Source organism: Saprolegnia parasitica (assembly GCF_000151545.1).
Source record: "Saprolegnia parasitica CBS 223.65 unplaced genomic scaffold supercont2.44, whole genome shotgun sequence".
Lineage (NCBI taxonomy): Eukaryota > Oomycota > Saprolegniomycetes > Saprolegniales > Saprolegniaceae > Saprolegnia > Saprolegnia parasitica.
In genome coordinates this window covers 157879-171729 of record NW_012156438.1, presented here as the reverse complement: position 1 = coordinate 171729, position 13851 = coordinate 157879, and the positions used below count along the sequence as shown (strand labels likewise).

At 60.0% G+C, this 13851-nt stretch overlaps 5 protein-coding genes across 5 annotated transcripts; 2 read left to right on the top strand and 3 right to left on the bottom strand.

The window, feature by feature from the left end:
- Window positions 1-1529: 1529 nt before the first annotated feature.
- Window positions 1530-2684, bottom strand: SPRG_09387 (hypothetical protein). Its single transcript, XM_012348481.1, has one exon. It carries the CDS (start codon window positions 2624-2626, stop codon window positions 1577-1579), a length of 1050 nt encoding a protein of 349 aa, XP_012203871.1. The 5' UTR covers window positions 2627-2684; the 3' UTR covers window positions 1530-1576.
- A 1625-nt stretch (window positions 2685-4309) lies between these two features.
- On the bottom strand, window positions 4310-5362 carry SPRG_09386 (hypothetical protein; the record flags this gene model as incomplete). The annotated part of the gene is made up of 1 exon (XM_012348480.1): window positions 4310-5362. One exon carries the CDS (start codon window positions 5360-5362, stop codon window positions 4310-4312), a length of 1053 nt encoding a protein of 350 aa, XP_012203870.1.
- A 1309-nt stretch (window positions 5363-6671) lies between these two features.
- SPRG_09385 (hypothetical protein) lies at window positions 6672-8136 on the top strand. Its single transcript, XM_012348479.1, has 3 exons — window positions 6672-7324; window positions 7378-7644; window positions 7697-8136. Exons 1-3 carry the CDS (start codon window positions 6704-6706, stop codon window positions 8093-8095), a joined length of 1287 nt encoding a protein of 428 aa, XP_012203869.1. The 5' UTR covers window positions 6672-6703; the 3' UTR covers window positions 8096-8136.
- Window positions 8137-8560: 424 nt separating this feature from the next.
- SPRG_09384 (hypothetical protein) lies at window positions 8561-10075 on the top strand. The gene has a single exon (XM_012348478.1). It carries the CDS (start codon window positions 8579-8581, stop codon window positions 10049-10051), a length of 1473 nt encoding a protein of 490 aa, XP_012203868.1. The 5' UTR covers window positions 8561-8578; the 3' UTR covers window positions 10052-10075.
- Window positions 10076-11447: 1372 nt separating this feature from the next.
- SPRG_09383 (hypothetical protein) lies at window positions 11448-13395 on the bottom strand. The gene is made up of 8 exons (XM_012348477.1): window positions 13322-13395; window positions 13141-13275; window positions 12965-13086; window positions 12790-12914; window positions 12356-12744; window positions 11907-12307; window positions 11669-11860; window positions 11448-11621 (listed from the first exon to the last, which is right to left on the bottom strand). Exons 1-8 carry the CDS (start codon window positions 13370-13372, stop codon window positions 11501-11503), a joined length of 1536 nt encoding a protein of 511 aa, XP_012203867.1. The 5' UTR covers window positions 13373-13395; the 3' UTR covers window positions 11448-11500.
- Between the last annotated feature and the right edge of the window lie 456 nt (window positions 13396-13851).

Sequence of the window (13851 nt, the reverse complement as noted above, 5' to 3'; positions counted from 1 at the left end):
GCTGCCGTACCGGTCGCTGCCACGGTCGCCACCACGGTCATAGCCACGGTCGCCGCCACGGTCAAAGCCGCGGTCGCCACCACGGTCATAGCCCCGGTCGCCGCCACGGTCAAAGCCGCGGTCGCCGCCACGGTCGTAGCCCCGGTCGTTGCCACGGTTGTATCCCCGGTCGCTGCTGTTGCGGTCAAAGCCGCGATCACTGCCACGGTCGCTGCCTTGGCGATCAAAGCGCCCGGCCTCTTGGCGCGGCGCGCGGGCGTCTTGCTGCTGGCGCGGCTCGGCTTTGCGCTCCTGCGCCGGCGTCGTCGTCGTCTGCTGGGCGCGCGACGCCCAGTAGTTGGTCGCCGCCGCCGGGGCGCGCGTTGCAGGCGCCGGTGCTGGCGTCACCCGCAGGAGGCCGTCGTCGCCCTCTTCGTCCGATGCGTCGGCCCAATCACCCTTTTGCGGCTCGCGAAACATGATGTATCCTCTTGCTTCTTCGTCGGCCGATGACCACGTAAAATGCAAAAGCCCCTCGCTCTTTTCTTTTCCGGATTGAATCCGGACGCGTGTTGAAGTTGCACGATTGCCCGCCAAGCGACGACGACCACGCGCTTCCGCGTCGCTTTGCTGCGATCGAGGCGACGAAGCAGACCACGCATCCTCAAGACAACGACGACGACGACGAGAATTACCACGGCGCGCGCAGTCGGCGCGGGTCGCTCGGCCGCCGAGACATAGACACGTGCGTCGTCTTGGACCTGTCCCATCGCGTCCACATCGCGCTTGTTTGGTTTGGTGCGTTCTTGGTGTGCCGGTGGAGAGAGCAGGAAAGTGTTTATGCATCCACGAAGTCCCTAGCCCAGGACGAGAAGAAGAATGGCAGTCACGCCAGACCGAATGCCACGTCGGGCAGACGGAGAGCACGAAGTAAACGGGTAGCGATCGGTGCCGACTGTCAAGAATGCGGAGGCCACACGTCGACCACCCTTTGACCATACGGTGGATGATTCCTGCCTCACAGGAGGTGCGGGGTTCGAGCCCCGATTTGTTGCTCGTTCTTCGCGTTCCCATTGCCGTTGGCATCGAAACCATCAAGAGGATTCTTGGCAACGACAAGGCGACAGTACCGCGCGTCTTGTGTGGACGACGATGAGGTGTGCGCCGTCATCGCATTTGGTGTGTCGCGGCCGTCGACGAAACGACAACGTGGTCAAGTTGTCTGTTGTTGGAAGACGGTCAAGTTGTCTGTTGTTCGAAGACTCGAGACTGTAGCTCGTCATACAACCGACGCCGATGCACTGTACATGTGTGCGACACGACGAGCTGTCGACAGGCATCGCGCGACCGTCCTTTTGGTCTATAGTGGCACGGGCACTGCCGCGTAACCGTCCTCGTTGTCGGTTACAGCCCGCGACGCGTCACATGTCGTCGAGTGTGGTCCATCGACGACGCCTGCATCGTGCGAGGATGCTAGACAGCAATATAACTCTCCACATCTATCTACTTGGTCCCTGCCCGCACGTGCTTTCGACCAAGAGTGTCTTCTATTGACATACGACACAGGTGTTTGATGATATTACACAACTAGACGACACTACCGCGCGAGGCGCGGGTCGGTCTCGACGACAATGACATTTTGCGAGTTGGTCGCCCACATGGGCAGCCGCCACCCGTGCGTCCACGCTTGTTCCCGCAGTAAGATCGCCAAGGCGACCGCGATCGCGATGCGAAGGCCTTGGCGCGCCGGCGCCATCTTCCGGAGCCAGAGGTAGACGCACGCCGATGCGAGCGCAATGGACGCATAGGCATCCGCATACGAGTGCATGATGCGCACCGGGTGCTGGAGGAGGCCGTCGCGGACCATGCCGCCAAAGGTCGACGTCATCATGCCGCAGAGTGCGCAGACGAGAAAGGGTGCATCCGCACGAATCCCGTTCATGACACCAATGACGGCAAACGCGCCGACACCGATCGCGTCGCCCCACTGCATGGCCGTGCCTTCGCCGCCGTCGATGGCCTTGAGCGTCACGCCAGGTAGGATCTCGGTGCCGGGCGGGAGCGCGCCCCAGAGGAAAAACGCAACGCCGGCAGGAATGAGGCTCAGAAGGAGGTACTCGGCCTCTTCGACCCAGAACGGGGGCTTGCAGAGCACGATCGAGTCACGGATTGTACCGCCGCCGATGGCCGTGATGGTGCCGATGAGGAGACACCCGAGGAGGTTCGCGCCACACATGGCCGCGGTGAGCGCGCCGCTGACGGCAAAGACGACTGTGCCAAACCAATCGAGGCACCGAAGAAGGCCCGTCGGCGTGGAGAAGCCAGGCCAGCGCGGGAGGCCTTCCCGCGGACTCACGGCCGTGGCCACGACCGCAACGAGCGCGGGCGTGGGTGGCATGTCAATGTAGTACTCGCCGACGACCGAGGCGGACCGGCTCGACGACTCGGGCTGCACGGCAGCGCTATGGCGCTTGGCGCGACTGGGTGTCGGCATCGGCTCGTCGCTGCGCTTTGGGGTCCGAAGCGGGTTGGGCAGCGGCGGAATGCGCCAGATGCGACTCGGCTTTGGCGACGGCTTGGTCTTGGCGAGCTCCGGGTCGTAGAACGGTGAGCGCATCGCGTCGAGGAGGTATTGCTGCGTCGCCATCGCTCTTGTGTCGCAAAATATGGGCGCAAATCGTGTGGGCACTGTGGAGAGAGGCGCTGAATCGGAAATTGGGCAAGCACGGGGAGCGGCGCCGTCGACGAGCGTCTTTGGCGCCGTGTGACTGGGCACTTCTGGCCTCGGTTCTACATGTAGTAAAACAGTACTGGGAGGATTACCTAACGGTGTCCGCGACGCGCCACAAGTAGCCTGCGCAGTATCTATGTCAATGCGAGGTGGCCGCTGCAACGCCACGATGGCCGCGTCAGTTCGGCAGGTGCTGCCTTCTGAGGTTGCTGTTTGTGTGCCAAGCAGCAAGGACCCTCGCGTCGATCGCTTATGGTTCACGGCAGCTCGACGCGTCGCGACGTGCAGCCAGTGTCCGACACTGCGTGCTTGAAGTCGAACCTAGGTGAGCGCGTCGGATCGGTTCTACCGCGCATCTCCTTTCGTCACCCAGGGCGAGTGCAACGCTAGGACAACGTGCAAGAGAAGCATCAAGATATTGTTCGTGGTGTAATATATACTACATACTGTATGGCGCGAAGAAAGAGAGCAACCCGCTTGACTGCGCAAACACGCGCCGCGAGACAGGCCAACTGGACGCTCGCTTCGCACAAAGACGCAGCAGTGAGCTTGACGTTGAAGCAACTGCCGACGGCGTTGAAGGCACCCGCGGCGTGCACCGGTACTCGATGTCCCGATGTCCTCAAGCCTCTACGTGAGGGTGTATTATGGGTACCGGATAACTTGAACAAACGACTGGCCAACGAAGCGACCACGAGCTCGATGGTGCGTGGTTGACGATCAACGTGCTAGCTTCGCTCCCTGCCGAGCGGAACACCGATATCTTGTGTAATGGATCGTCCAAATGCGATCCGATTGGCTGGAGCAGCCCTCGTTTCGAGAGCGCACCAGGCGCGAGCTTCTCTCTGCTTGTCAGCGCACTCACAGACCCGTACAAGTTATTTTGACACCACAAAGGACTGCGGGTGTGGGATGTATAATTTTGTACCGTATCATCTGTCTCTTGCAGACGATATCCCGCGCACCAAGCAGCAGCGACATCAGGGTGCTTGGTGCTGCGTGACGCAGCGGTAATAGATTCGGCTACTGCAACTGTATTTGAGACTTGGCCTTTTTTGCGGCATCGAGCGTTGTGGGCAGATGCTTGTCTGGTCTCGGAACCAACCACATTTTTCCGCGACCGACGAGATCTGAAACTTTGTTCCGGCATGTGCCGTTTACACGCCACGCTCCCGCTCGGCTAAGCCTCTCGGCGGCCGGCTCGTCGTAGCACCTTGGAATCGATAGTCCACCACCATATCCAGTTCAGTGTAAATTATATCTAAATAGACTCACTTCAACAACGAGATCTGAAACAGGCGGCCGTTCTGAAACGCCAACGCGTCCCAGCCGTCCATTCTTTGTACCGGCGCCAGCCGCACGCACGCGAAAAATACGCGATGGCCGCCTCGTCACATGTAGCTTCTTCCGTCTCCCAAAGACAGGCACCCTACCGGTACTATGTATGCTGGTCGTGTGCCCCAGAACCCGATCCCGTTTCATTCGTCTTATCGTCTTATTGTTGTCGTGCCTTACACATATGCTATCGACGCCCACATATACTACCATGTACAATAGCGACGCCATCCTCAATAAGTTATTGCAACACGACACACTCCTTTACGCCCGCGACGTCCCATTCGCGCGCGGGTCGCTCGACGTCATCATGACGCGCTGCGAGTTGGCGGCCCAGAACGGGAGGCGCCACCCGTGCGTCCACGCTTGTTCGCGGAGGAACACCGCGAGGCAGATCGCTGCAAAGATGCGGCAGCCTTGGTAGCGCGGCGCGGCCTTGCGCAGCGCGAGGTACAAGCACGCACTTGAGAACGCGACCGTCGCATACACGTCCGAGTACGAGTGCAAAATGCGCACCGGTCGACCGAGCAAGGTGTCGCGCGTCAAGCCGCCAAAGGTCGACGTCATCATGCCGCAGAGCGCGCTCACGAGCATCGGTGACGACGCACGGATGCCGTTCATGGCGCCAATGACCGCGAACGCGCCGACACCGACGGCATCGCCCCACTCCATGGCCGTGCCTTCGCCGCCGTCGGCCGACTTGAGCGTGAGGCCCGAGCCCGGCACGATCTCTTGGCCCGGTCGCATGTCGCCCCAAAAGTAAAAGGCGGTGGTCGCGGCGAGGGCGCTCATGACGAGGTACTCCCACTCTTCGACCCAGAACGGCTGCTTGTTGAGCACGAGCGCATCGCGGAGCGTGCCGCCGCCGACGGCCGTGATGGTGCCAATGATGATGGACCCAAGAAGGTCGGCGCCGCACATGGCCGCGGTGAGCGATCCGCTGGTCGCAAACACAATCGTGCCAAACCAATCGAGGCTCCGGAGAAACCCCGTCGGCGTCCGGAGACCTGGCCAGCGAGGTAGGCCCTCCCGTGGCAACGGCTTGACCTCGGTGGTCGCGGCGAGCAAGCTCGGCGTGCCAATGTCAATGTGGCATGTCTCTGTCGGGCTCTTGAGGGTGGCCGAGAGCGGTGGCGTCGAGATGATGGTGTGGTGCATGGGCAGCGGCGATAAGAGAGACGACTGCTGCGGCGGCATTTTGCGAGACGAGCTAAAGAGGCGGGGAGGCGCGAAGAGATCGAGGCCTCGGAGCGACGCCGGGCGGCAGGCGGCGGACGACCGGCGTGAGAGAAGGAAACGGGTAATGGTGGTCGTCATGTGGGCGACGGCGTCAGGAGCGTCGGGTGCGAAGAGGCCGTGCACCACGCGAATGGGGGCCCAGCTGGGGCCAAATCCAAGGTGATGACGAATCGAATTTTTATGCAAAGTTTTATTCCGATTTGTTGTTACTAAGAAAACACAATAAAAAGTGATTGGCATCGCTGTGCAATCACCAGCAGCCAGAGACGGCCACTTTGCACGTGTCTCATTCCGAAAAGGGGGTGTTTTGGGTCGATAGCACATACAAAAAAGAGCAATACAATTTGGTAAAACACCCCCTTTTCGGAAACGAGAAGCACTCACTACGCCACCTAGCTACGCGAACCCATGACAATCGAATTGCAGGGTTGAGGTTGGTCCCTGTGATAGGCGCGCAGCGGCTCCTCAAGCTGCCACCAGCCAATGCTCGCGTCGTCGCAGGCAGCATCGCCGCTCGATTGGCCACTGCGCCCCGGGTGACGGCCCCCATGTGGTCGACGCCCCCCCGCGTCCCACAGCCAAATCCCCTGCTGGAATCTAGACGAGGAAGCGGTTTATTCTTCAAACGGACAGCGTACGATGTAAGGAACGAAGGGGCGGCATAAAGTATATGCCGTGCTTGGCCCGGCCCACGCTGGCAGTTGCCTTGCGCTGGTGACAGTAACGAACCACCCAAGAGACGAGCGAGTGACTTCATGCGGCTTCGATCAGCACGCCAACTGCCTTGGGCGTGAAGACCTGATTCGATATTTGGGATGTGCACGATCGCACCCGTAGACACCTGGCCTCGAACGCCTTGGTACACTGCGTTATCCCGATGCGACTGCCATTTTCGCGGATTAAAACTGTATTTTGGACATGGATATGTGCACCAGAATGTGCGTGTGGTGCCAGCCACCGCCCGATGCGAACAAGCCGGTGGTAGCGTGAACGTGTCTTCATGGATTCAAACCATAGGTTGGAACATGCCAAGTTTTAGCGATGATGCTAGTTCCGTCAGGACCGAGCTGGGTGGCGGGTGTCTTGCCTCGACTACATATATACATGTATCTGGTCGTTGTCTGCTTCTTTGTCGACGGTGGGGCCCACACCGATAATAGACAATACTGTACATCGTGCATACCTGTACTTTTGCCAAAAACAGTATGGACTACGATTGCTCGTGTTTTCGTGGACTCGAGTCTTGGAGACCGGGCCGTAGACGTCTGGGCGCGACTGCTCAAGATCCATTGAGCCTCCAATCACCTTTTCGAACGCACAGGCCAATCATCGAACCGGGCGTTATGCATTTCAACCAATTATGTCGCTCCATCTTTCCAGCCAATCAGAGCGTGGTTTGTGGCATTGCCGACAACCACGATGACGGTGAGGCAGACTCGGCGGCCGCTGCTCCTGCTGCTCCTCGTGGTTTGCATCTGCTGCCTCCTCGCTCGCCCAGCGCTAGCCAGCGCCAATGGCAATGACGATGCTGCCGATGACGACGACGACGACGACTGGTTTGGCGGCGCCGACGAGATCGAGGTCGAGGTCGACGATGGCATGGCATGCTTGGCACGCCTACATGCGTCGCTGCTCAACGATGGCTACTGCGACTGCCCGAGCGCCGACGACGAGCTGCTCACTGGTGCGTGTGGCTCGGGCGAATTCACCTGCGCCACGTCGGCGAAAGTGCTTCCATCCGCGTTTGTCGACGACGGCGTCTGCGACTGCTGCGACGGGTCCGACGAGCCATCCTCAATGGGCTGTGTCAATACGTGCGACGCAGACGCCAGTGCGGTGCGCCAGCGCCTCGAGACCGTTCTCACCGACGTCGAAGCAGGCGTGCGCGCCAAGGCCACGCTCATCGCCGGCGCCGGCGCCGCCCGCGCCCAGTTTGCAACGGACGTTGCGCACTGGGCGACCATGGCCAACGAGGTAGCCGCCGAGATGGATGCGATACAGACGCATTTCAAGTCGTCCAACGCCAAGCCGACCCACGAGGTACAACTTGTCCTTGGATTTAAACACATGCAATGGACTCATCCAAGATATAGGACCAGCAGCAGTTCCGGTACCTGCAGTACCTACAACAAAAAGCCCAGTACTACCAGTACGTGTATGGGAATCTCCTTGAGACCGACTTTGGCGACCAAGACGCATTCGCATCGCTCGTCGGGCAGTGCTTTGAGTATACCGTGAACGAAAAGGCGCTCAAAGGCGGGACGTCCAACACGGTCGCACGGACGTACGTCATGGTTCTCTGCCCGTTCCTCAACGTGACGCAGACCGAGCCTGCGTACCATGAGTGGCGGCTCGCACAGGTGCATACATACCTGCCTCTGTCCCATTTGATACAATCCAGTACTTATGTAGAAGCAAGCGCAGGCGGGCGAGACGCATATCACGCCGCCGACGGAGCGCGAAGAGCAACGACCGATCTTGCTCGGCGTGTGGGCCAACTGGACGACCGACGTGCCGCCGAGGCACGTTGGCCTGCCGCATGCACTGTACGACGAGGCACCGACGCCGTTGGAGGCCGACCCGTCGCCCATCCGCGTCCAAGTGTACGACCACGGCGAGCGCTGCGGCGAGGCGCCCCGGCGCGTGCATGTGCAGATGGAGTGTGCGTCGAGCAACTACGTCAAGTTTGTCGAAGAAGGGTCTCTGTGCGTCTACAGCATCGGCTTTGCGACGCCGGCTGCGTGCTCGGCAGCGTACGTGCGCCACCTGCAGTCGGTTCTAAGTGCGTCGGCACGCCACGACGAGCTCTAACAAGTCGATAAAGACGCCATCCAAGACGGATAATTTTTGACTCTTGAGCTGCTTTTGATCTTGCTATGCTTCCAGCCCAACATGATAACCAACGCCTTGCACCGTGGATGGCGTCGACAAGTTGCTCTTTGTGAGAAACCAGGGACGTCCATCGCAAGCTTCACCATGTACGACTTCCGCGTCGGATGGAGGCATGTTGATCTCGCAGCTGGTAGCCGAACTTTGACTCACTTGCTGACGGCAACTTTGAAACGGAACAGCAATGCAGCCCTCTTGGAGACGTCGTTAAGCTTCATCAGCTTGAACTTCACGACTGGAATCAAAGTACAAGCGTGGGTATCAAGACTCACCGGTACAGAGTTGGCGCGACCGACGCTGTGTTTGGTCACGTTGGATTGGCTGTAATGTCAGCCGATTTTCTGCCAATCCGATCGCGCATCCGGATACGTATTGTCGAAGCTGGAAGCACAAACTAGCGGTCCGATGACGGAGCGCAAGCAGAAGGCGGGTCGATGGACGCCGCCCGACGCACTCGCGCTTCCGCACGTGATCGAGGCCATAGCCACGTGCTCGAGTAGCCGGAAGGACCTTGAGAGCTTCCTCGGAGCCGTGCCACGATCTCTCTGGACGCCAGCACTCGCGGCCTTCCTCGACTGCAACACGGCCATGGCATCATGGGTCGGAGCCGAGTGGCCGCGCATTGCAGTGACCAACACGGAGCTGCCGACTTGGGTCCTGGCGCGTCTCGCGGCGACGCTGCCGCTGCGCCCACGCATTGAAATCGCGCACCCGATCCAGAAAGCGGCGCCACTGGCCTCGCTCGTCGGCGTCCTCGGCCCTGCGCTCGTCGGCGTCTCGCTGTGTTTTTACGACTACAGCGCGGTCGATGGCCAAGGCCACACGATCGCCAGACTTCTCTTGCAGCACTGCCCGCGTCTGCGCCGAGTGTCTATCGATGCCATGTCCTATTCAGCGAACGACGCTTTGAATTTCACCGACGAGGTCAACGATGTGCTCGCAGTACTCACCCACCCGCATCTCAAGCATGTAAGCATAAACCTGGGGGCGAGGACTGCAGCGCCGCGACTCGGGCATCTCTTGGCCGTATGGCTCTCGACGGCGCCGGCGACGACGCTCTACGTGGTGGACGTCGCGCCGACGGACGACGATACTGCCGCTGCATTCTGCGATGCATTGCAAGGCAACACAACCCTCGAAGACCTCATCATCGTCAATGTTCCTAGCTTCGGTGGCTTCCACGGTCGCACGCTGCCAGTGTCGCTGAAGACCTTGGAGTGGAAGGGGCGCGACAACGAGGTTGTCGACAACGCAACGGTGACGGACCTCGCAACCGCCGTCGGCCGCACGCAGCTCCAGAAACTTGACTGCAACTGCTTTGGTCCGCTGGCGACACGCCCGGCCGCGGCGCCCATGCTGTCGCAGCTGCAGTCGCTCACCGTCCACGGGGTCAACGGTGCCCACACAAAGGCTTTGATTGAAGGCTTGTCGTCGGTCCCGGCGCTGACGTATCTCACGCTTCGCAATTGCAGCCTCTCGTCGTCGATGGAGCTGCTCATGGAGATGCTTGCGACGACGTGCATTGCAAGCCTTCATGTCGACGATCAGTATCTGACTCGCGAGGACAGTGCCTCGGTCCTTTCGGGCGTGCTGCAAGTGCCGCGGTTGAGAGCCCTCACATTGTCGATGCGCCTGCTGGATGTGTTTTTCGTGCTCCCAGAGCTCGTTGCCGCGGGCCGCCAACTCTACAGCCTCGACTTGAAGACCATCGCGCGCGAGAACGCCGAGCTGGGGAAGCGCGCGATCTACCGGGCGCTGGCCCTGGTCCACGACGTCCCATTTGTGACCAGGTCGCTGCCAGCGGCGGCGGAAAACTTCGTCGTCAGCGCGCTCGGTCGACGCTCCGATCGCCGTCATACATGCCGCTTGGATCTCTGAATCACCATTGATTTCCCATTTGACAAGGTGCAGAGCCTACGTTTGTATGCGATGTGCACATGGCAGAGAGAAGAAAGCTGCGCCATCTTTGGAGGCTGCACCTCCTGCCACTATCCCATGATAGAGAGGTCCTTGCACTTGTGGGGATAAGGCCAAACTGTAGCACCCACACATGTAGCATGCCGTCGCCGAGGTGAGGAGGTTAGGACGAGACGACCAACAACAATACGCTGTCTGTTGCGAGTACATGCTTTCTTCACGGTGTCGCACTCTACCATTCAACGACGTACGGCTATCAGCATCGACCTTTTGCCGACAACGCGACGCCTTGCCATGGCGCCACATACCCCAAATGGATACGTATCAATGTTTCAAGTTTAAAACGCAAGCGACAACCTTCGTTGCATCGGCGTGCGGGCCCATGGTCTCCTCGACATACGACGGGATGTCGGCGACTCCGTGCCCCGGTAGACTGCGCGCGTGACATTAGTGAGACGCACCGGGCGCGCTATCCAAGCCTTTGCGGCTTCACCCAGAGGTCGCCGAGATGATGGCTTGCGTCAACGAGCTCGGGAAGCACCTCTAGCACATCCGAGAGGCGCGTCGTCAACTGCGGCAATTGCAGCGCACCAACAAGATTCTCCGTGACCTGAGAGCACCTCAAGCGCTCCTCGGTGCTGTCCTACAAGATGTGCGCAGCCCTCTTTTTTGGAACTTGATGCTGACCTCGGTTTTAAAGTCGTTCCAGCTCTGACGCAGCTGGCAGCGCCATGTGCTACGAGGTACACGGCCCAATGTGATTATTTCCTGGTCTACGAAATGACACGAGATAGCACGATGAGTTTGCCGTCCAACATGATCGAGAAGCTTAACGAATTGACGCAGCTCGACCTGCGGCACTTCATGGTGACGGCGTCTAACGTGCCTTGGCGTATGTTTCCTGGCTGGTGCCTCATAGTCAGCGCTAGGAGGCCATGACACGTCGAGAGATAGTCCTTGACGTCTGCCGCCAAGTCCCGGGAACGTAGTACTTCGTGCCTCTGCGATCTACGAGGGTCGGCAGCCACTTGCTCAGGGCTGCACGGGCGATGGTTACCGTCACAGCACCCGGTCGTCGTTGATGGCAGCTCTGGAAGGATATGGTATTGGAGCGCGTCATCGGAGCTACCCTCCAGCGCTGCAGCAACCAAGGCGTGTAGTTCAGAATCTGCAGCGCGATTCGCGGTAACAACACCGATCGCGTTGGCTGTCAGTCGTCATATCCTTAATGATGCAGGCAGGGTTGACAGCGTGTAAGACTGTTGTCTGGTGCCTTCGAGGTCTCGTTGCTCGTGCCAGCCATCAACCCATGCACTCCTCACGTAGCTTTCCATCGTTTAACAAGCATACCAACCATCAAGCAGACAATTACTGTTTACAGCGATCTGCTCGCAACGTCCGTTAGCCACCTTAGTTGGTTGTCTCTTGACGCTCGGGGCGTGTCGGTGGCAGCCGCGTTGCCATCGGAAGCAACTTCACGGCTGACTGCTTGACGGTGAACGCTGGGTGCACCAGTCCGCCACAGAGACACCTATGCCATGATGTCGTGTTGGAGCCTCGCTTCATCGATCATCGTACTTGGAGGTCGTCGCATCCCACTGCCACTGCCCGACAATGTGGGCGCAGCCTTCTTTCGGGCACTTGACGCTGCCGGTGGCAGCACTCATGGGGCCAAACCACCGCAGCGGCTCGAGATACCACAGGTCGCAGCCGCTGGAGAGCGCTGCAAACTGCTTCTCGTCGTCGCCCATGACGGCCGACACGCGTCGTCTACACACCCGTAAAACCATCGTCGCTTCAACTCATAAAAACTCACATTTGGGATCGGGAGCCATTTTTTTCCAGCTCCTTGAGCTGCGCGCGCCACGTACGCAGCTCGGTATCCGGTGTCGACGGCGTCATCTTGGTCTTGTCGCTGCTGTCATTACTGGTCGGACTCGTGAGACGGAAGCTAAACTGCTTGGACCATGCGCGCCATATTTTTTTTCGCGACGACACCGACTTGGTCGGAGAGCTCACGTGGATCGCCGACGACGACGACGACGACGGGACGACCTCGAGGCTCGCCACGTCCCGCAGCATCGACTCGAGCACGCGCTGGTCGGCGATCGCGTCGGGTCGGTTCGCCACTTCGTCGTCGTCGTCATCGTCAAACGGACTCGCATCCGGGTCCTTGGAAAAGGGCCGCGACGGCACCTGCTGGCGGCCGCGCGGCGTCTACGAATCCCATTGGTCTACGTCAAGATGATGCACAATATTGTCTACCTCGGGACAGCTGGCGGCGCGTTTGCGGTCGACCGCGACGGTCCACGTCGCGGCGTCCGTGCTCGCCGTGTGCTTGAGGACGTTGGCCGTGCAAAAGAGCGGCGTGCCGCACTCGATGCAGCCGTAGACGTGACCCATGGACCGAAGCGGCGGGATAAAGTGCTGCGTCTTGGGCGACGACGGCCGTGTGAGGTAAAAGCCGCTCGGAACGATGCCCAGCAGCATGCGCTTGTCGGTCTCGGCGCTCTTCTTGATATGATCGAGCTCGATGGGCAGGTGCTGCGCGCGCCGGGCCCGCGCCCGCACCATCTTTGTCTGCAGCAACAGCTGGTGGGCCTTGAAGACATCGAGCTGCGCCTTCTCCAAGCACTGCAATTGGTCCTCAAAGCCTATGTATTTCTCGTTGCGGCAGGATCCGCGTACAGCGTGCGTACCCGTGTTGAGCGCGACGACCGAGCGCACGGACCGCAGCTTGGCAAAGGCCTCGGCGTACGGAAAGCCTTGCGTGAGCATGATGTAAGCCATCGCGATCGCCGGCGACCGGGACCGCCCGCCCGCGCTACGCCGCATAACGTCGCAAGACATCCTAGCAAGCAGCAGCGAATGTACCAGTGAACGAGAACGCCGCCGTTCTGCATGCCGGCTTCGAGGAAGACCGTCGTGATCGGAAGGCAGCTGAGGAGGTTCGTGTACTCCTTGTCGCGGAGGTCGATCGTGAGGTAGGTAAAGTCCTGCAACAAAGCAGCGCCATGAGCCCATGGCCAAGGCCAAGACGGGTGGTCGACCTGCGGGTACGTGGCGACCGTGCCCGAGACGTTGAGCACATGCGTGATCTTGCGCTCCTTGATGGCCTCAAAGTTGAAGGCCGCGTGGATCGAGCCGACCCAGAGCTTGGGCACGACCTCCGACGGGATGTTGTCCTACGCATGGCCATGAGGCGCGTCGGAGCCATGGGCGGCCATGCACCTGGACGAGCGCGGGCTGCAGCGCGAGGCTCGGCGGCTTCCGGGCGCTCATCTTGCTGGCTCCAACGCGTAAAAGTTGCTGCTGTTTCGGGCCGTTACCGGCGTTCTGGAAATATGCCAGCGCGCGCATTGGTCAAAATCCATTAGTTATAGCCAATCACGTGACGCAGATCCAAACGGCACGCCCACAGCATACGTGGCACGCTGCCACGCGTTTTTTCGAACGTCCTACGCTTGTAGGAGGCTCGGGGTTGTCTGGCTTGTCGTCTCCCACCCGCTCCAAAGGTTGCCGCTGACCCTATTTGCCCCTACGTCATATACGTCGTCAGTTGTTGCGAGCCTCGGCGCATGCGTCATCACTGGCGACCACGTCTCGGCATGTGAGATAGATACTTTATGTGGTGTCCGCGTTCCACTCTCATGATGAGAGTCGATGCACGCATGATGGGGCTTGGAGCAAAGGACGAGGGCGACGAATGCGGCGCTCAAGGCCCACGTCGAAGACGCCGACGTAGCAGCACTCAAGGACGA

Excerpts from the sequence above, each read along its gene's own strand:
- SPRG_09384 (XM_012348478.1), top strand. The coding sequence starts at position 8,579 with ATGACGGAGCGCAAGCAGAAGGCGGGTCGATGGACGCCGCCCGACGCA.
- SPRG_09387 (XM_012348481.1), bottom strand. The coding sequence starts at position 2,626 with ATGGCGACGCAGCAATACCTCCTCGACGCGATGCGCTCACCGTTCTAC.
- SPRG_09383 (XM_012348477.1), bottom strand. The coding sequence starts at position 13,372 with ATGAGCGCCCGGAAGCCGCCGAGCCTCGCGCTGCAGCCCGCGCTCGTC. Across the intron at positions 12,745-12,789 it reads GGTCGTCGCGCTCAACACGG|GCTTTGAGGACCAATTGCAG; the intron begins GTACGCACGCTG and ends AGAAATACATAG. Across the intron at positions 12,308-12,355 it reads GCGCCGCCAGCTGTCCCGAG|ACGCCGCGCGGCCGCCAGCA; the intron begins GTAGACAATATT and ends TGGGATTCGTAG.
- SPRG_09385 (XM_012348479.1), top strand. The coding sequence starts at position 6,704 with ATGACGGTGAGGCAGACTCGGCGGCCGCTGCTCCTGCTGCTCCTCGTG. Across the intron at positions 7,325-7,377 it reads ACGCCAAGCCGACCCACGAG|GACCAGCAGCAGTTCCGGTA; the intron begins GTACAACTTGTC and ends TCCAAGATATAG. Across the intron at positions 7,645-7,696 it reads ATGAGTGGCGGCTCGCACAG|AAGCAAGCGCAGGCGGGCGA; the intron begins GTGCATACATAC and ends GTACTTATGTAG.